Genomic DNA, 21333 nt, shown 5'->3' on the forward strand with positions numbered 1-21333 from the left:
AAAACAACGCTCAGTCCACTCCACTCACGGTGGAGGGAATTCTCATCGTAGAACTAGATGGAGGGTTAAGGACAGTACCAGCGTGCCACTTCTACGATATGTACAATACTAAAGCAGAAGTAGTCAGTGAGAAGGTTTAGCATTAAGAGTGTAGTAATTAAGTGTAGCATTAAGAGTGTAGGAATTATAAGTCACTCTGTCTGACTTTTTTGGGTTATCCTAGGTTCTCTACACGTGTAGTCAGGAGCAGGAATGGTTGATGTGGTTACCCTATAAACCCCAACAACAACAATGGCCGCTGTCACCACCACTAGCCACATACGTAATGACATGTATTTTATTCATTCTAGTGTATATATCATGTTTCTGTGTTGTTAATTTTGTTTATTATGTCGTATTAGATGAATTGTGATAAATAAATAAGCCATAAAGTTGATATTAGGGAAATTATTGAAGTATTTTGTCATGCCTGGAATTCCAGGCACGAGGAAAATTGACTCTGCAAATGAGCAAATCCAGATGTGAGCAAGGTCACGGAACGGATTAAACTCAGGAGTGGAGGTACCACTGTTCTTATTTCAATACAGGCTACATGATGCCTTCTGTTGCATATTTCACATTGTACATATCTAATGTTTCTAATTAATTCTTGTTTTTATTTACCACACATTTTTATAATGGATGGTGTTTCTGACAACTTGTGATAGGAAGACCGTGATTACTTATGATAATCCATGGTCTCGGGATTTTATATTTGTCACGTTTACACAAACAATATAAAACAATACTCATTTAATCACATTCTAGATTACCAAATAACAGTGAAGACACAGTACAATACAATAACAATGTTTTTTTTTTAATTTGACTGTTAGTGTTGCTCACAGCATGTGATGTTGTTTGCTTATGATGTCTAGTTTTAATTGGAAAATGGAGAACCGAGAGAAGCTGATGGAATTGGATGAAAATCTGTGAAATCTGCAGTTATAGAACTAGGTGGTTGAGTTTCCTTCAGATTGGTTTGAGACTTTGTTTTCAGGTACTGCCAGTCAATAGACTGGCAGTATCTGAAAATTAGATGCCATTCTCTTGGAGTCAAATTTTTTAGGTGGAGGAAGTTCAAAAATCATCTTCAGTAGCATTAATTTCAACATTTTCTTCTTGCACTTCGTAAGTTTGTGATCTCTCATATATTTTCAGTCTCCACCCCAAGGTCAGACTGTTCTGCCATATGTTTTTATCACACTGCGTATGATCCTAACCCTAGAAAAATTATGTACTATACCACCAGAGTGATTCATTTCTTCCAAATATCATTCATGTTTCCCTGCTGGATTTTATTAAAAACTTCTTAATGTAATTAATGGCTGAGTAGTTGTTATATTCCTGCAAAACTAGACTTGCATTAATTGCTTCATGATCAGATGTATCTTCCTTATCACATAACCTTAGTTTCCTGTTTCCACAGTCTAAAAATCAGACCAAATCTTCCTTAAAATAAGACACCAGCCTTAAGAGTGTAAAGCCAGTCAAGGAGGCATGCTCTGGTTATTGCACTGAAGCCAGTGTCACACTTTCTCTAATAAACATGGCAGTTTGGGTCTTTCACAGCCTAATAACGATGTGAAACTTTCCCAGAGCAAAATACACCAGAGCTGACAGCTTAAAGGTGATCAAAGGAGGCATTCACCAGTTACTGCAAGGAGACCAATAATACCCAATTTTTTATTTAATTTTTTAGCCATATCAGCCTTCTCCCACCAAGGGAGGGTGACAGACACAGACAGACAGACAGACACAGACACACACAGACACACACAGACACACACAGACACACACAGACACACACAGACACACACAGACACACACAGACACACACACACACACACACACACACACACACACACACACACACACACACACACACACACACACACACACACACAGACACAGACACACACACACAGACACACACACACAGACACACACACACCGTGTATGTCAGGCCCATACTGGAGTATGCAGCACCTGTTTGGAACCCGCACTTGATAAAGCACGTCAAGAAACTAGAGAAAGTACAAAGGTTTGCAACAAGGTTAGTTCCAGAGCTAAGGGGAATGTCCTATGAAGAAAGATTAAGGGAAATCGGCCTGACGACACTGGAGGACAGGAGGGTCAGGGGAGACATGATAACGACATATAAAATACTGCGTGGAATAGACAAGGTGGACAAGGACAGGATGTTCCAGGGAGGGGACACAGAAACAAGAGGCCACAATTGGAAGTTGAAGACACAAATGAGTCAGAGAGATAGTAGGAAGTATTTCTTCAGTCATAGAGTTGTAAGGCAGTGGAATAGCCTAGAAAATGACGTAGTGGAGGCAGGAACCATACACAGTTTTAAGACGAGGTTTGATAAAGCTCATGGAGCGGGGAGAGAGAGGGCCTAGTAGCAACCGGTGAAGAGGCGGGGCCAGGAGCTAGGACTCGACCCCTGCAACCACAAATAGGTGAGTACAAATAGGTGAGTACACAGACACACACACACACACAGACACACACACACACACAGACACACACACACACACAGACACACACACACACAGACACACACACACACAGACACACACACACACACACACACACACACACACACACACACACACAGACACACACACACACACACACACACAGACACACACACACACACAGACACACACACACACACACACACACACACACACACACACACACACACACACACACACACACACACACACACACACACACACACACACAGACACACACATACATACATACATACATATACATACATACATTCACTAACATGTGCACTTACACTCTAAAGGGAAATATACACCATTTTTTGTTCAGTAGTTATTTTTCTAGAAATGCACAGACATCCCAACTCAAATAACCCTCAGAACTGCAACATTCCCACCCATCCACAATAGTGCACTGTACTACCCACCTCTAGGACTCAGGTTTAGCTAGCTGGTTTCTCTGAATAACTTCATAAATGTTACCTTGATTATACATCAATAAGTCAAATCTCTGAAACCACCTGTCTCCACACACTGTTATAATACTCTTACACAAACCTGCCAGATGCCCAAGTTCCTATTAATTAAAACCACATGCACATCCTCCATGGGATGATCTTTAACCCTCCTATATTTATACTCTCTCTTGGTCATATTCTTTTCCATTCTCTCAGAATGCCCAAACTACCTCAGCATCCCCTCTTCACATTTGACTTGTACCTTTTTTTCACCCCATATTGTCTTATAATTTCTATGCTCCAACTTATTTGCACAATTTTATGTTAGAAAATTGGCATATTTTAACTTACGAATGCAAAACTATAGATAATCTTTCTTTAAGTAATATACATTAGTTGTTAAAGTTTGAAGCCATATAGAAGAGGCATTCTCAAGTTCTTGCATGAAAAAAAAATGACAAAAGTTTAAAAAGTTGGTAAATTGGTACTTACGTGCACCAGTAACAATTTGAACCACCTTCTAAGATGCACCAATTTTGAAAGTTTGATGGTGATCAGAAAAGGCATTTGCAAGTTATGCAGTGGAACCTCGGCTTTGGTGATTAATCTGTTCTAAAAAGTTTGACGAAAATCGAATCGTACGAAAACTGAAGCAATATTTCCCATAAGAAATAATGTAAATCCAATTAATCCATTCAAGACACCCAAAAATATTAACAAAAGTACATTTTATAGAGAATAACTATAGTTTTACATGCAGAAAACAATGAGAAATATAAATGACTAATGAAATGGATAAATGAACATTTAGATCACTTTTACCTTTATTGAAGTCTTGTTGATGTATGGAAGACGGAGAGGAGTGGGAGGAGGAGACTTTAATTGTTTGGAAGGGGAATCCCCCTTCCAGGTATCAAGGCCCTTCTTTGTCTTTTACTGGCACTAGGACCAGCTTGAGAGTCACTGTACCCCTGTTGCACAAAATATCTGTCCAGAGAGGTCTGTTTCTGGCATCTCTTTAAGATTTGCCTAAAATGGGACAAGGCATTGTCATTGAACATGTTGCAGACACAGCTTGCAACAGCTTTGTTAGTGTGATATTTCTCCACAAAACTTTGCAACTCACTCCACTTTGCACACATGTCCTTGATCACTGAAAAAGGCATATTCTCCCCTCTCTCTTCGTCCTATGAAGCAATTTCCTCAACTGCGGTCTGTTGTTCCAGTTGAAGGCCTTGCAGCTTTTCAGTGGTTAGCTCTTCCCTGTGGTCATCCACCAATTCTTCCACATCCTGGCCACTCACATCCAACCCCATGGACTTCCCCAAAGACACAGTAGATTCCACAATAGGCATAGGGTCATCAGGGTCAGCCTCAAACCCTTCAAAATCCTTCTCGAGGACACATTCTGGCCACAATTTTCTCCAAGCAGAGATTGTCGTTCTGGAAGTCACTCCCTGCCAAGCCTTATCTATAAGGCTTATGCAATTGAGGATATTGAAATGATTCCTCCAGAACTCTCTTAGGGTCAATTCAGTGTCCGAGGTCACTCCAAAGCACATTTGAAACTGTGCTTTGGTGTAGTTTTTTTTTTTTTTTTTTTTTTTTTTTTTAAGTTTGAAATGACCTGCTGGTCCATGGGCTGGATGAGAGGAGTGATATTAGCACGCAAGAACTTCACTGTGATGAAACTAAACTCCTCCAACAATTGGCCTTCCGAGTCTGGAGGATGAGCAGGAGCATTGTCCATTACCAGGAGGCACTTATGTGGCATTTGATTTTCCAGGAGGTATTTCTTCACACTTGGGCCAAATACTTCATTGACCCACTTAATGAAAATTTTCTGTGTGACCCATGCCTTTTTGCTAGCCTTCCACATCACACACAATTTACTCTTGATGACGTTGTTTTTCTTGAACACTCTAGGATTTTCAGAGCGATACACCAGTCAAGGCTTCACTTTGAAATCCTCACTAGCATTACCACAGAACAAGAGAGTTAGCCTATCCTTCATAGGCTTGTGTCCTGGCAGCGCCTTTTCCTCCTGCGTGATGTAGGTCCTCTTTGGCATTTTCTTCCAAAAGAGGCCTGTTTCTTCACAATTGAAGACTTGTTGGGGGAGGAATCCCTCAGCCTCTACGTACTCCTTGAATTCATCAACGAATTCTTCGGCCCCACGTTTGTCCGAACTTGCAGCCTCGCCATGCCTTACCACACTGTGTATGCCAATCCGCTTCTTGAATTTGTCGAACCAGCCTCTGCTAGCCTTAAATTCACTAACAGCAGCACTTGTTCCAGGCATTTTCTTTGCGACATCTGCATGCAACTGCCTTGCCATTTCACAAATTATCGCCTCCAAAACACTATCTCCCACTAACTGTTTTTTGTTGAGCCACAACAACAACTCAACATCTTCGATTGTTTGCGATCTCTGTTTTGTTAGCACATTGACCCCTTTTGCAACATCAGCTTCCTTGATTTCTTTTTTCTTCGCCAGGATGGAACTGATCGTTCATGCGGACTTCCTGTACATCCTGGCGAGATCAGCCACACGTACACCACTTTTGTACTTTGCTACAAATTCTTTCTTGAATTCTATCGCGTTTCTTGCCTTCTTTATCAAAGGGCTGGCACTCGGAACTTTCTTTGGCCCCACGGTGGCTTATTTAGCAGTCGCACTCAATAAACAAGCATAAAAAACAATGGATTATTACAAAATGTTTCAGATGAACGCGCGGGGTGATGCTCACTCAATGAGAAACAAAGGCAGACTGAGTCACGAACCCGTGGGATGCTTTGTGTGGGCACTTGAGTGGCTGAGTCACGCAGACACGTTTGGTACAGACCATCTTAAACTCTATGAAAACTGAGCGGATGTACAAAAACTGGGACAAAATTTCGACGAAAAAAGCCGTTGAAACTTAATCCTACGAAAACTGGGGCATACGAAAACTGAGGTTCCACTGTAGTGTGGAAACATTGGAGGAAATAAAAAAAAGGGTAAAATAAAAAGTTCTGACATTCACTTTAGGTATCCGTTTAGGGTGATACCTAGTTCCTTGAGGCTACCACTTCTTTCACTGTCTATACCATTAAGTGCTTCTCCATATGTACACTTTGCTTAATAAATCTTCAGTGACTTTATAACATGTTGGTCCATGGGCTGTAATATGCAGGTTGTATTTGGTGGAAGAAGCTCATTCTCGACATCAGGATGAAAATTATTTAAATTACTTAGTTATCAAGTGAAATCCTGTAGGAAAACTTTTCAGTTTCAGAAAGTTTCACCTTGGGTAGAAAATGATAAAAATCCACTGATCCAAAAATTTCAGGATTACCCAAGGGTTAGTTGACAGCCATATAACAGACAGATGAACTTTTCAATATTCTAAGGTTCTCTGCTTCATATATACACTAGAAGAAGCTAGGGCATCAAATCTTTAGCAACATTACCTCCAAGCAAAAGTAAAAATCAATCTTTCTTTAAACCCAGGTATAACTTTTTCCTCAGAGATGCATGTTCTGTCAAGCATCTCTTAAGGTAAATATTCGAGGTAATATTTATTTCCATTTTTATTAACATCACTGAAAGTTTTCATAAACTCGGCAGCTGCTGTTGTATCAGCACTTGCAGCCTCATCACTTATGCAAATTTTCTCTGGCCTTAAATTCATTGATCAATTAACGACTTTCAGTAAATAGTAGAATGTCACTGGCACTATTATTTAATAAGTTCTTTACATCAGTTAAAAGGCTCAAGGATATCACAATTAGCATAAGACTAAGAGGAAATCTTTTCTAACACTGGTCAATTTATTTTTAACACTTTGTTTCCCACTGAATAAACACTTTAATCATCACTCACTCAATCATTGTCTTGATAGAGTCATGCCAGTACGTAATAGTTTAAAAACTGCAACACATCTCCATCTATACTTTGGAGTGCAGGCACTGTATTTCCCACCCCCACGGCTCATAAAGACAGCTAAACTGCCAGGAGCAGTAGATGACACTGGTCATCTATCCATATACATTCAAAAGTTTTTCAATTTCACTACTCGTATCTTCTTGCCTTTTGGAAATAATTGTAGAATGCATGAATGTTGATCCTTTAATGTGTTGCAAGATATGTGATATGCTCTTTGTTCTTGGTTATTGGTGTAATGGTAGTTGAATTTACATCGTACACTTGGGCGATGTCAGGGGGTTTTATTCTTTTTAGATTTTTAGTATGTCAAGTTTCATCTTAAATTATTGATTTCCTTTTCTGTGACACAGGGGTATCACTAGGACTGCTCTTGTGCTTTTGAGACATCATGAACAGCTGTTTTCTAAGTAAAAAGTTCAAAAATACAATGATAATGATGTGGCTGCAAACAATGAGCTAAATATGGTGGCACAATGTTTACTATGGGCTGCAACACTTCTGCTCCACCGCCCGCTGCATTCCACCTCCTCCGTCGTAAGTAGTCCGTGTTCAGAGCGGACCATTTTGGGACACTTGTATGGTGATTCGTTGTTCTTTAACTGGGGTAAAAGGGCTTACTTTGGGAAGCCAGTGGATGCTTAACCACCTTACAGGTTATTGTCTATGATCCAAGTAGGAGACACTTTCCTTTCTTCTGATGAACAAAACACAAACACAGTGGATAAGTTGATAATAATTTAATTGGTTCTTATGGGCTCAGTTTGTAATGCTGAATATCTTCGATGGTCATGTCAATAAAAATTTGGCTAATATACCGTACAGTGAGTGAGACTATTACTGGGGCATTAATTGATGGCAGGTGGAGGAAGTTAGGTTGGTTTCTGGTATAACTGATTCCTAGGCCTAAGTGAGGTGCCTGGATAGCATGCAAAATTTAGAATCCGAACCTTGCCTACATTTTGTCAAGACAAGTATTTTCTGTAAAATAATTTGGTCCTAATATACAAAATAAGCACCATCAAAAACAAGGAAAAACGAATGTGCACTATTAAATACTTCGTTGTACAATATTACGAATAACTGATTTTCATCAAGGTGATGTGAATTTTTTTTTTTTCTTCTAATTTTTAACATTTTTTTTTAATGATATATGAGTGCACATAAAAATTATTGGGCACTAACATTAAAGGATATGAGCCAGATATGAAATAAATTAGTTTGTAATTATCTGACCAACCGCGTTTATTTTGTGAAAATGACCATTTTTTACTGAGACCATCTTGATTTTTTCAAAATCACAGATGAAGCTCACATGGGATTTTATTGGACTTCATATACTGTTCAACTTGTAACATTATATCCATGTGTTAAAATAAATACAGTTGAACATTATTTTTTCAAGTTTGGTTAAATATTCTGCTCTACTGAAGCACCTATATGAAGCTACCAATCTTGTCAGTGTCCATCCATGGTGGTCTCAGGAGCTGGTCACTTTCTAATAACTCTTAAGAAGCATCACATAGCAAGTTGTTGTAGAAACTGCCATAGCCTTGCTCTCAACGATACTAACTTTGCACACGATCACTTTTTAAGCCATTTGCTCTAATGTTACTCATTAAGTTCTGCTAGCTGCTATTGATTGTTTCATTCTTTATATTATTCATTTATAGAATGAAGTACTAGACTGTATAGGTATTTTCTTAATAATCTTGGGATATGGTGTATTTCTGACTTTCTTCCTCCAGACAACTCACTAGAGACGACATCTAAGGAGGAAACTGTGAGCACAGTGATGGGTTCTGCTCACAGTGGTACTCACAGTGCCAACATGGAGACAGCTCACTCATTTAAGTGCCTAACTCATGAGCACACATCCCCTTCCTCAACACATCCACTCACTCCTCAAAATTCTATGTCAAAAGCACAAGAGCAGCAACAATGGATCTGGGTGGTTTAGAGTTGCTGGGGCTGATGGTGTTAAGTAAGTCTCAACCCAGATTCACATTGCTTTCTTCTAAAATAACTCAGGAAGAGAAATATTAATACTGTAGTGTCTGTCATGACCTAGACAGTAAAAGGCTAACAGAGTTGTGAGCAGTGCTGTACTAAGTACAGTGATACTGTACAGACCTTTAATTGGAAGATTAACATAAATGTGTACAAGGCCCACCATCCAGTCACAATAATTACCCTATATGTGGGGCTCCTGAATTCTGGATTTCAGTGTGGTCTGAGGTTAAGGTGTTTTTGTACAAGTTGTAAATTAGAATATTGTTCAAACTGAAACCCCGCACAGATAGTATTCTGGTCTACTCAAGTAATTTGTAGTGTTTATTTTCTCTCTGTTTCTTTTAATTGCTTTACATTTTAAATCATAATTTTATCTGGAACCTACAATGTTACTTAAAAGTGTTCCTTACTTCATTAAATAGTTTACTATCTTAATAATTTAAAAATGTCAGCTTTGTATATAAGCTGATTTTTGCCAAATTTGTAAAAGAAAATTGTAAACTAGATATATTTTCTCTATGCTTATCCTATGGTCCCAGAACCTTGGAGGAAAAGACTGGACGCAGAAGTATAGTTTCTGTTTCAAGCTTAGAGGGAGGATCGAGCCTCCATCACCCCTTGCCCTGAACATACCACATGGGAGCAGTACTTCACATAAATAAAAATAATAAAATCCAAAAATCTGAATCTTTCTGTGTGGAAGAAGCCCCGTTTTAAAAAGTGTAAGGTTTGATGATTTTGATTTTCATGGCCTGTTATTTGTTATTTGCACGGTTCATTAAGACACATTAATAAGCTGTTCAGGTAATAAATGCATAAAATTTATTACTGTTATTGGCATTTGGAATGGGTAAGATAAGGTATATACTGTCGGGAAATTTCAGGAGTAAAGAATGTAATAGTGAAGTGAAAAAAAAAGTATAGTACATTAATGAGGAAGACAGACTCATGGAGGATTCAGCTAAATGTATAACACTGACATAATTAACATTCATAGGCACTAAGTTAATGCTCCTGACATTCTTACCTCTCTCTACACAAGATAAACCTAACCACTGTTTAGGAACATGCTAACTCCAGCTAATGAGGTACATGTTTCAAAATGTGCTGTCATTATTGAATAATGTATGGGTTATAGTACAAGGCAGGCTTAATTTTATTTTATTTAGAATAATTTCAGGATATTATGGGGTGGGTGGAGACACTTCACATGTTTCTTTATACCTTTTGCCCCAGTTAACCTAGCAGTTGATAGGAGCAGGACCTGAGTGTTAATTGACGTGGGTGGTATCCTAAGAAATACATGTAGTAGTATACAGACTCCACAAATAATATTGGGCTACTGCCAAATTGCAGAAGAATTTTTAGTATGGGCCTACTGCCCATACTTGGCATGTTCTTTTCAAATCCAACCCCATCTTATTTTGAAACTTTCCAAGGAATTAGTTTAACCCTTTCAGAGTCAACAGGCCCTCTCCTAACCTTGTTCTCAGGGTTGGAAATTTTTCGGGGGGGGGGGGGGGGGGGGATCTGTGAAATGATAGAGAATCTTTTCTCGGTCATAATGACACCAAAAGTATGAAATTTGATGGAAAACTTATGGAATTATGCTCTTGCAAAGTTAGCGGTCTCAATGATGTTTACACATCGGCGATTTCACCCATTTTGAGTCCTATTTTCGGCCAATTCCAATGTACCAGTCGACAAAAATCATAACAATTTCGCTAGAACTCCATTTTTTTCTATTGAATGAGTACAAGAAACCACCCATTTACCGATTTCAACTATCCAGTAAAGTGGCCAGAAATTGGCAATTTTGCAAATTTCACACAAATTTCAAAAAATGCCAATTTCCAAATAGGGTCCAGAATAAACAAGACAGACATTCCGGGCACTAAAATAACATTTTTTCTGTTCATTAGTCACGTCCCCAGGCCTCTCTTACATTTCTTTTGCTTTCCACTTTGAATTTTTATTCTCACAAAAAAATAAAAGATTTACTGTTATGCAGATTGCTGCATTAGTGTAGAAATTGTATAAATAATATCAGCGCACTTGTGAAAGAATATTAGACTCACCAGTTGACGTGTATTGAACGCGTGGCAAGATTTGTTTACTTTTGAACTTTGGCAAAAATCAAACATTTCTGCTACTTTGAGCTCAATTTCAAGGTACTTTTCATTGTGAAATCAATCAATATCATCTCAATTTCTGTAATATGTCTTCCATTCTATAAAATGAGACCAGGAAAACTAGAATACAACTATAAATAGCATACGAAAATACACTGCAAAGTCACTGTTTTAAAGCAAAAACATGGTCGGAATTTTTTTTTTCTCATTATGCACTGTGTGCTGCAGGATTTTTTTTTATACTGTGCACACTGACCACATAGACCCATTCTTTCATATCTAGGCCTACCAGCTTTCTCTCGCTAGATTTTAAGGCGCTATAATTTATGCATACTAGTACGGCACCAACCCTGAAAGGGTTAAACTCTGCAAACGTAGATCTATGTTCACGTGCATAGCGTTCCGACCTTGATTTTCCCCATTTGAAAGCATGTAAAAAAAATGTAGATCTACGTTCGGAGTCCCTCGCACGTAGACGTAGATCTACGTTTGAACAGTTTAAGGGTTAAATAACCCTACCAAGTTTCCCATGCTGTGAGGGTCTTACTGAAACCTAACCCTTCTGTCTTGTATATTTGTCTAGCTTATTTTTAAAGCTACCCAAGGCTTCAGCTTCATTGACCCTACTTGAAAGATTTCTCCATTCATAAACAACAACTCTATTGCTGAACCAGTACTTTCCTACATCCTTTCTAAATCTAAATTTATAAAGTTTAAATTCATTATTTTCAGTTGTCATGATTATATATCCTTAGTACTTGATTTATATTGCCTTTATTTATGCCCATCTTTTAGTTGTATACATCAGCCATGTCTCCCCTCATTCTGTGACTTTCAAGAGTAGATTCAATGCTTCCAATCTGAACTCACATAAAAGATTCCTTACACAGTGAACCAATCTTGTTATTCTTCTCTGTATATTCTGTATATCCATTCTAGTATGGAGACCAGAACTGGGCTGCATAATCTAAGTGAGGTCTTACTGATGATATATAGAGGTCTTACTAATGATGAATACATCTGTAGTATAACCTCTGGGCTCCTGTTACTTATACGGTGGTACCTTGACTTATGAGTCCCCTAACTTATGAGTTTTCCTAGTTACGAGCCGTCGCTCGCTTGATTTTTTGCATTGAGTTGCGAGCCAAAATCTGAGTTACGAGTAAGCTTCAGATACACCACCAATCACAGGAGATACCGAGGAAATATCAAAAACCTCGATAATAACCAATATGTAACATCCTTTCAATTTTGATACCACTGAATGTCATCCTGTCAGAATGTTCTATAACATGTGCCCTAAGTAAAGAGAAACAATTCTAGAACGTGTAATACGTGTTCTGCAGGCTGGCTGGTTGGGTGGCTGATTTTCTTTGGCTGTCTATCTCTGTCTGTCTCTCTCTCTCTCTATCTCACAGGTACACACAAATACAGTTATACATAGTGTAAATTACCTAGGATAACCCAAAAAAATCTATGCTTGTAGATATAAGGCATAATAAGCATGATTGGTAAGTAATACACATTTTCACTTGTTCAGGAATCAGATGTGACGACTCTGCATTGTGCGTAATACCTGTTGGTTCATGAGCGACTCTCTCTGAGACAGAGACAAGTAGAGAGACAGGAAGACAAACACACAGACAGAAACACAGATAAGCAGAGACAGAGATAAACATAGACAGAGCTAGACAGACAAACAGACAGACAGATAGACAGAAACAGATACATGTTTATGTGTAACAGTGAAAAATAGTCAAGGCAGTGCACAATCATCAAATGTCACTCCACTGCTGCACTGTCAGCAGTGGAGTGACACTCATCTTACACTGTGCTTCAAGGAGTTTTATATATACTCTAGCATTTCTAAAATATTGCTGGGACCTGGCAAAAAAGGCAAAAATAATTTCTTATTTATAAATACATTTTTCTTATTTAAAAACCCAAAGCAAAAAAACTGGGGTGGTTTTTTGGGGGCTGGAGTGGATTAATGGCATTTCAGTTAATTTCAGTGAGGAAAATTGATTTGATATACGAGCAAATAGAGTTACAAGCTCGGCCATCGAACAAATTAAACTCGTAAGTCAAGGTACCACTGTACCTTATAAATCCAAGTAATCTGTTACCATTATTACACACAAAGATATTGTTGTCTTGGCTTCAGGTTACTGCTTACCATCACACCTAAGCCCTTTTCATATTCTGCTTGATCATATTCTATGACTCGCAAAATCATAACACAGTTGCAAACAAATCAGGGAATGGGTGGGGTTTGAACCCATGGCAAGTGAGTCCTGAAACTCTCAGGCCAATGTATTGACACACTGGCCTGTGAGTTGTATGACTCAAGGACTAACCTGCCATGTTTTCAAACCCCACCCATTCCCTGATTCATTTGTAATTGTGTTATTAGGATTTTGTGAGATGATGGCAGCTTTGAGGGGACTTGAATTGAAGTGCACCACAGCCACACTAGTATGGGATTCATCATATTCTATATTACTTAGTTAAGTGTCAAGGTTATTTACATTCCTAAGAATTAAAACTTTATAATTACTTACACTGAACTGCATCTGCCTTTTTTTTTTTTAGATCACTACATTACCTTGTCTATATTTTCCTGAATTTCAGTGGTATCTTCCCCTGAACCTATTACAGTATTTGGATTGTTTTTTGTCATTCAGTGAATCTACTTATGTCACTAGTTATTCCCTCACCAAGGTTATTTATATAAATTATGTACAACAATGGGCCTACAATTTATTCTTGTGGAATGCCACATATGAATGGTCACATTCAGATTTTACTCAATTTATGCAGATACAGTGGACCCCCGCTTAACGATCACCTCCAAATGCGACCAATTATGTAAGTGTATTTATGTAAGTGCGTTTGTACGTGTATGTTTGGGGGTCTGAAATGGACTAATCTACTGGGAAAAAATTCCTTGTTATTTGATTCTGGATTCTGGTCAAGGAATTCCAATCAATTTGTCTAAAATTATATTCTTTACGATAATTTCATTTTCTTGTCTTGGATCCAAGCCTTCACGTTTTCATCCCAGAGTAGTTGTCCTTTGTTGTTTTCTAAGTTTAGGGGTCAGTATTATATGCCTAAAATCAAATTTTAATTTTCTCTCAAAAATTTGCAACCATACAGATTCAGTTTCAGACTTTATATAATTTCTGACACAGAAGTTCAAGTTTTCTCTGGCATACTTCTTTCTTGTTGTTTTTATCAGTGTTGAATAATGTAAATTTTGACTTAGATATAAAAGACTGGATCTGTACAGTGAGTATGCATAGTATAAGAACAAAATCCCAACCCACACAGTGCATTAAGGAAAAAGCAGAACTCGGACCTTGTGCTTGATTTAAAACTGCAATTTTTGAGGTGTTTTCTCGGATGGCTTTTATGATTTTTATTGGCTGTTACTTGGTATATTTTATTTTCCGAGAAAGAGGGTAAATCTTTGATTTTTTGTATAAATATGAATTCAGAATGAAAAGCAAACTGTAATATAGGAGAGACCAGGAAACATGATTAATGACAAGAGGAAACATTGTTTTAGTGCCTGGAATGTCTACATTGTTTATTTTGGACTCTGTTTTTAAATTGTATTTTTTTTTAATTTTGTGTAAAATAGGGTAGTTGTCAGTTGAATGGGTAGTTTGTGTGCTCAGTCAATAGAATGAAAGGCATAATAGCAAAAGAAGTAAGAATTTAGTCAAATGGGACTCAAAGTTGGCAAAATTGCCGCTGCATAAATTGCGCCCAAACTGCTAACATTGCGCCTGTATATTTCCATAAGTTATCCATCAAATTTCATACCTTTAGTGTCATTACCTCCAGAAAAAGATTCTCTACCATTTCAGAAGAATTTTTCTTTTTATAAAGTGGACACTGATAGCAACATTAACATCAGGGGATTGGGCAGTGAAAGGTTAAGTTGATTTCCAATAAAGAAAGTAGGGAAGACTAAAAATTATGCTTTGGTGCTTAGTTTCCCAATTGTGGAGGCAAAATAGGAGGATGGGGTGTCTGTGGCTTCCTGTTTTCTCACTGATGCTGGTTTTGTGGTCTTTGAATCAATCAAGATGCTGCCTAAGATTACTGTAATTGGTCTTTCACTTTCTTGTTCTGTTGATGGAATTGTTTCTGATATTCATGCTCATCATCCTCAAATCAAAGACCTACATGAGAACAGTCATGTTCTTAACTTTTGTTTCTCAAAATTTATGATAGCAGGTTGGCTGTACTGAAGGCTTTTGTTATCTGAAATGTTGTCAGTAAAAATGGACACTATATATGGGTTGGCTTGACTAGGTGTAGGTTTGTAGCAGGTTTTGGGTGACTCATTGCTGTCATTGGCAGGGCTTTAGTCATACCACATTTTGTGGTGGTGATCATGAGTATAGAAAATGTGATAATAAATTATCTCCCATTTTGCTTTAGTTGTTCCTCTAGAGATTCTCCCTGAAGCACAATTCACTGCTTTGTATCTTGCTCACTCTCCCAAGACATTGTCATAACATCACAAATTAATGGAGAATACAATCTTTACAGCCTCAAAAGCTTCCAAAGTTCTCCTCAGGTTCTGCAAAACCTTTGAAGGTAGGATAATTGCATATCAGTTTTCTCTTGATATGTTATATTTGATGGAAATATGGCTGTTTAGAGTCTGGTACCAGTGGTTGCAGCTGCTCTCCTCAGATCTTTTTTTATTTATCACATTCCAAAGTTAGTTGCTGCTTTGGGTGGTGGAGGGAGTCAATTATTTTTCATTTTGTCAAGTGTACATCATATCTTAACTGGTCAGCCTGTCATGTCATCAGCAGATTGTGAGGCTGATGGTTGTGTATCATCATGGCTGAGAATCCTTTTCTTTATTTATTTGGATTATTCATTGAATCCTTAGCAAGAAGAACGGTCATTCTGTTGTGTGTGATAATTTTAACTACTGGGTTTATTGTCCACAATTTTTTAGTTTTTAGTTTAATATCTTCATTATGCACCCCATACCCATCCTGTGGTGGTAGTCAGAGGATTACAGAGGTACATAATGGGTTGAAGGACTGGGCCCCAAAGTTTTGATAGCTGAACAAGGTACATAGGTAATGAGCTCCAGGTAATGAACCACAGTCATGCAAGTTCTTGGAATGATTGATGGGATGGGAGTCACTGTTTAGAAGGGGAATCCCCTTCCATTAGGACTTGAGGTAGCAAGTCCTTTTCTGGGGTTACAATGCCACTAGGACCAGCTTGTTGGACCTCTGTCGCACAACAAATCTGTCCATAGAGCTCTGTACCTCCCGTTCCTTCAAGACTTTCCTAAAATGGGCCATAACATTGTCATTGAAATAGGCTGTGTCAATTTTCATCTATAAAGGTTTGCAGTTCAACCCACTCTGCACACATTTCCTTAATCTTTGGTAGGATTCCACAACTGGCATCTTCTCAGGGTTAGGGTTGGCACTAGAAGCTTTCTTGGGGCCCATGGTCACTTATTTTCCACAAACAGCACCGAAAACACTGTAATAATACGATATTCCGAGTGTATGCTTGGATGTTACCGCGGAGGCTGGCTGGTAAACAATGGGACGGCCGGCACATGTGATTAATGGATTTGAAAAATTTCGAGAATAATGTGTTATCACCCACCCACCCACATTGGAGGTTGTGTATTGGACTTCGTTTTGTCTTCTGCCAATTTTCAGAACATTAAAGATGTTTAGGTAATACCTCTTTACAGTGTATTCTGATCAGTGTCATTACTTTTAGTCTTAATATTTTGGTGCTGTGCCTTTGTGAGCGCATATTATATTTTCATAATTATAGAAATCTGGATCTGGATCAGGGTGGCGTGACAGTAAGAGATGCCTTGGACAAGGATATGTCTACATTGTCTGTTAACCAGTTATCAAATATTTATTACAGGGTATTTGTGCCTGTGACTAGTAAGTTCTGTCTTTTGATTACCAGAAGGATCTCGATATGTGATTTTGCCCCTTGGTATGATTCTTCTGTTTCTCAGTGCATAGGTCTTTTAGAAGTGCCAAGTGTTGCTGGAATAGATCATGGTTTCATTATATAGAAGCCTGTACAGTGTCACAAATAGGGTATTGGCTTGTAAGGGGGAATACTGTACACGTATTAAAGAAAAATTGAATCCAAGCACCAGACGAATAGTAAGACTTGAAACTTGTCAAAGGTACATCAGAGGTGTGATAATCAATTTTTGTTCACCCATCTCAGTGACCTACTTGGCTGTGCATCTGAATCTGCTTTGTCTACATTTGTTTCTGCTTTTCAGCTGGCTTTGGCTTTCCTTGATTGTTTTTGTTAGAAAACAGACTATTCACTGGATTTGGATTCATCTGAACTGGTTGCAGAATTCTTTGTGACTGCTGCAGCTTGTCGATACTTTTTCTCAGTTTGCTCCAGTTGACAAGGAGGGAGTTCTGGAGTATGTCAGAGGTTCTAATAAGATATACTGTGCACTTCATCCTATAACTGTTTCAAAGAGCTTGCTCACATATGAATATGTTGTTTCTTTTGTAACCGTGTTGATTAGTTGTTTTCAAAGTGGATATTTTCCACAGTCGTTGAAGGGGGTCTTGGTTTGTTTCCTCCTCAAGAAGCCTTCCTTTGATTCAGAAAACAAATCAAAGTATCATTCTATTTAAATTTTTTCTTCCTTTCTAAACTTACTGAACATGCTTTTTCTAGATCATTCTTTTTCTGCATCAGTCATGTTTTACTGTGTTTATTCTATGTATTGACCATTTCATTCAACTGAGATGACTGGAAAGTTTACAATGATTGGGTACTCATTGCTTCTTTAGGAAGTACATCACTGGTAATTGTTGAACCTCTCTGCTGCATTTGACGCCATTGACCATGGATTACTGACAAGTGATCTTTTTTGGCTGTGGACTTAGTAATTCTGTATCTAAGCTGTCTTCTTTGTTCTTTGGTGTTTGCCAGTGTTCTGTTCTTGGACTAGCATTGTATGCTGTTGATGTTAGTGGCTTAGTATTATTATTGAATGCCCATGGGGGTGATCATTTTTATGCTGATGATATACATGTATAGGTCTGCATCTGAGTTTTGAATGTGGAAAATGCAAAACTGTGATTTTTGTTCTTTTTTGCATGATGTTTGAACTGGGATAGCAGATAACAAATTGAAACTAATTGAGAGTAAGAAATACATTTTGATTATCAGGGGGAAATCTCAGGGAAATAGAGATTAGAGATTTTTGTTACCTTAGATTGAGGTGCTGTAAGTTTGCAGCTTGTTGGATCAGTATCTACCTGGATTCTTCATTGTCATTTGTTGGGCATATTAACAAAATTGTTAAATCTTGATAATTATCATATTTGTAATTTCTTTGTAGTCATATAAGACTTTGATATGGAGAGTATCTTGGTTCTCATCCACACACATGTTTCCTCTCAAATTGCAGTTGTTGCCTTGTGAGTTTGCTTTATTGCTTACTGAAAACTCTTCAGTCTGTACTGAATTGTGCAGGTAGACTGGTATTTTTGCTTCTGCTTAGAGTTCTCACTAGTCCCTAATTGTATGACCTGCATTGGCTCTCTATTGAAACAAGAATTAAATTTAAAATCTGTATTATGATTTGAAGCTATTAATCCTTACACTATCTCCCATGCAGATCTGTGTTATTGAGGCCAAGGTTGCCTACTGCTACAGTTTCTTGTTCAGAAACTGCGGCAGTAGGTGCCTTGGAGACTTCATGGTCTGCGGAACTCCCTGAAGTTTTTTTTTTTACACATTCTCTACACTTTGCTGGTCACCACGTGTGAGCACAGATGTAACATCTCTGAGCCACGAAGTATAGTGCAGTTAGAAAGTGATCATCATATCTCAAACAAGAGGGTATTTGGTCATCAGTATGGCACTGCATGTGTTTTGCTGGTGTTGTGACCTGGTGTTTCTGTATTTGTGGAATGACAGGCAAGTAGAAGTGACCATATGGGAGTCTGTTCCCAGTCTTAACTTGGTACATAATAAACCTCTGTATGGGTGGGGTTAGAGCCCATGGCAAGTGAGTTGTAAAACTCCAGGCCAGTGTATATAAATATACCTAGTTGGGTGAAGCTTTTTTGTAGCCAGCTGGCCCAGTGGCTTATGCTCTGGATTGTTTGCAATCATATTATTACGATTTCGCAAGTCACGATACATATTGTGTGCATTCAGCACTGCATTGCTAACAAGATGAAAAAAAAAACATATATTGCTGTAACTCCTCTGGATATATTCAACAACCCAATTTGCATGTCACATTTTCTACCAAATGAATATTGCTCGTGTAATCATTGACATCAGTTGGTTTCACAATAGGTTCATTAATTTTTCTGTTCACCTTTCCTGTGTCATTTCATTCTCGTGAACAGATGTCATCAATGGCACATCATGTTTATACGCGCTGTACCTCAAACATTGTCGTGTCCATTCGCTGGAAATCCCAGAGTAAAGGGCTTATGTACCAGTTATGAGTGTATAACATATGCCCCTTACCATCATTTTGTTCATCACATCATCCAAGATTCCTAATGATTTCCTGGTATCTTCCAGTGGTTTCTTTCCTGTGTACACAATTAGATCTAATACCAAGCTTCTTTCACAATTTATTTTCAGGTACAAAAGAACATCCCTAATCTTGCATAACATGTTCCTGTTGGGGTTACACTTGTCTGGAAAGTACATACAGGGATAAGATCAGCAAATGCATGTGTACATATTAGGCAGTCTGTATCATCACATTGGGTCCCACAATCTGTCATGTCTCTTGTGGATAACCTTAGGCACACTACCAGAGTACAATGCTGTACATATTGACACCTTTTGGGCAGATTATCATCAGGATCATCACTTATTTGATCATTGGTTGCTAGGATCAAGTTATCATGACTGTCATCAGTACCACTCACTTCTGTGCCCAAGCCATGGGAGAATTTTAGATTTTTCTTACGATGTGGACTTGTGATCATGTTGATGCCTGAGGTAGATGGTTTGGGGTCATCAGAGTTTTCAGTGCTATTCTTGGCATTTCCACCTGTCACTTTGTCACTTTGTCCTCAGAACTGTTCAACTCGTTTCTAGAAATTATATTTTCATTTTTAGAACTGTTACTGTTGAAGAGTAATTGTTTCATTTGCCTGGGAGTAAGAGTATCCTGTCTGTGTGCCATGATGAACAATGGTGAATAAGATGGCATTCCCATGATGCATTGCAGCAACCCTGATTGTTTTTGTACTGTGCATACCGACCACACAGACCCATTTTCTTATACCTAGGCCTGTCATGCTAAATTGACTCAATCTTGTCCATTTCACTATGGCACCAAAAAAAGTCCATAAAATCATGAAACCCACACTAGAAAGCACCCTTAAGTTGCTGTTTTAACCCAACACAAGGTTAAGGGTTTAATGTTCCCATCATATACTGCATGGGGGCAAGATATGTTTTATATTGCATACCCTTGCTTCACAGACCCATTCTCTCATATCTAGGCATAAATTTGCTACTCACAGCAAATATGAAGGCACTGTAATTTATGTATACAGTTCTATGGCACTGTCATTTATGTGTAGTTCTATGGCACTGACGTAGATCTATGTAGCCACCAGTTTACCAGTTCACAAACCCTAGTATCTTGCTGATATGCTTGTACCTTTTTACATTACTCTCAGTAAGGTTTCTATGAATTGCTGTAGACCTTTCCAGACTGGTTAAACTGTTTGTTGTTGGTGAAAAATCATTTGCAGAATGATCCTTATCTCATGTAGCTCCCAGACTGTATAACAGGTTACTAGTGTCTTGTTAAGAGTTGGGAATCAGTTTATTCTTTTAAATCTCAGTTGAAAGCACATCTCTTTTCTAGAGATTATGATCCTGATGATCATATTGTGACTCTTGTATATAAACTTTAATATTCTTATATATTTTTAATCGTAGTTGTTTGATGTTTGGTGTGTGAGCATTTGTGAATTTCTTTAAAGAACCTAAAGAATGATAAAATCCCAAAATATTTTTATTATTAAATTATTATTAGGCACCATGTACACAATGATTTTTGTTCATTATTGTGTTTTTGGGCAAGAATTATAATTTCCCCGACCCTGTTATTCATTAAAGCAACCCCATGTCATCAGTCCATCAGGACTATGACTTGATGCCTACAACCACAATCAGGCAAGTTTGGTGAGTACAGT

The 21333-nt window shown here is 38.1% G+C and overlaps 1 protein-coding gene across 5 annotated transcripts in view; it reads left to right on the forward strand.

Moving 5' to 3' along the window:
• The window catches only part of LOC128696975 (ankyrin repeat domain-containing protein 10), a 163272-nt gene that overhangs the window by 108367 nt on the left and 33572 nt on the right, over window positions 1-21333 (forward strand). The window contains exons 6-7 of one of the 5 annotated variants that reach the window (XM_053788427.2): window positions 7301-7484; window positions 8696-8835. The exons of 3 other annotated variants lie outside the window; for them this stretch is intronic. In XM_053788427.2, coding sequence (XP_053644402.2) covers window positions 7301-7332 — 32 coding nt within the window. In that variant the 3' untranslated portion in view covers window positions 7333-7484; window positions 8696-8835. Of the gene's footprint in view, window positions 1-7300; window positions 7485-8695; window positions 9642-21333 lie in introns of those variants that run through there. One more of the 5 variants, XM_053788425.2, reaches the window with a different exon arrangement.

This window comes from Cherax quadricarinatus, chromosome 49 (assembly GCF_038502225.1).
Source record: "Cherax quadricarinatus isolate ZL_2023a chromosome 49, ASM3850222v1, whole genome shotgun sequence".
In the NCBI taxonomy this organism is placed as follows: domain Eukaryota; kingdom Metazoa; phylum Arthropoda; class Malacostraca; order Decapoda; family Parastacidae; genus Cherax; species Cherax quadricarinatus.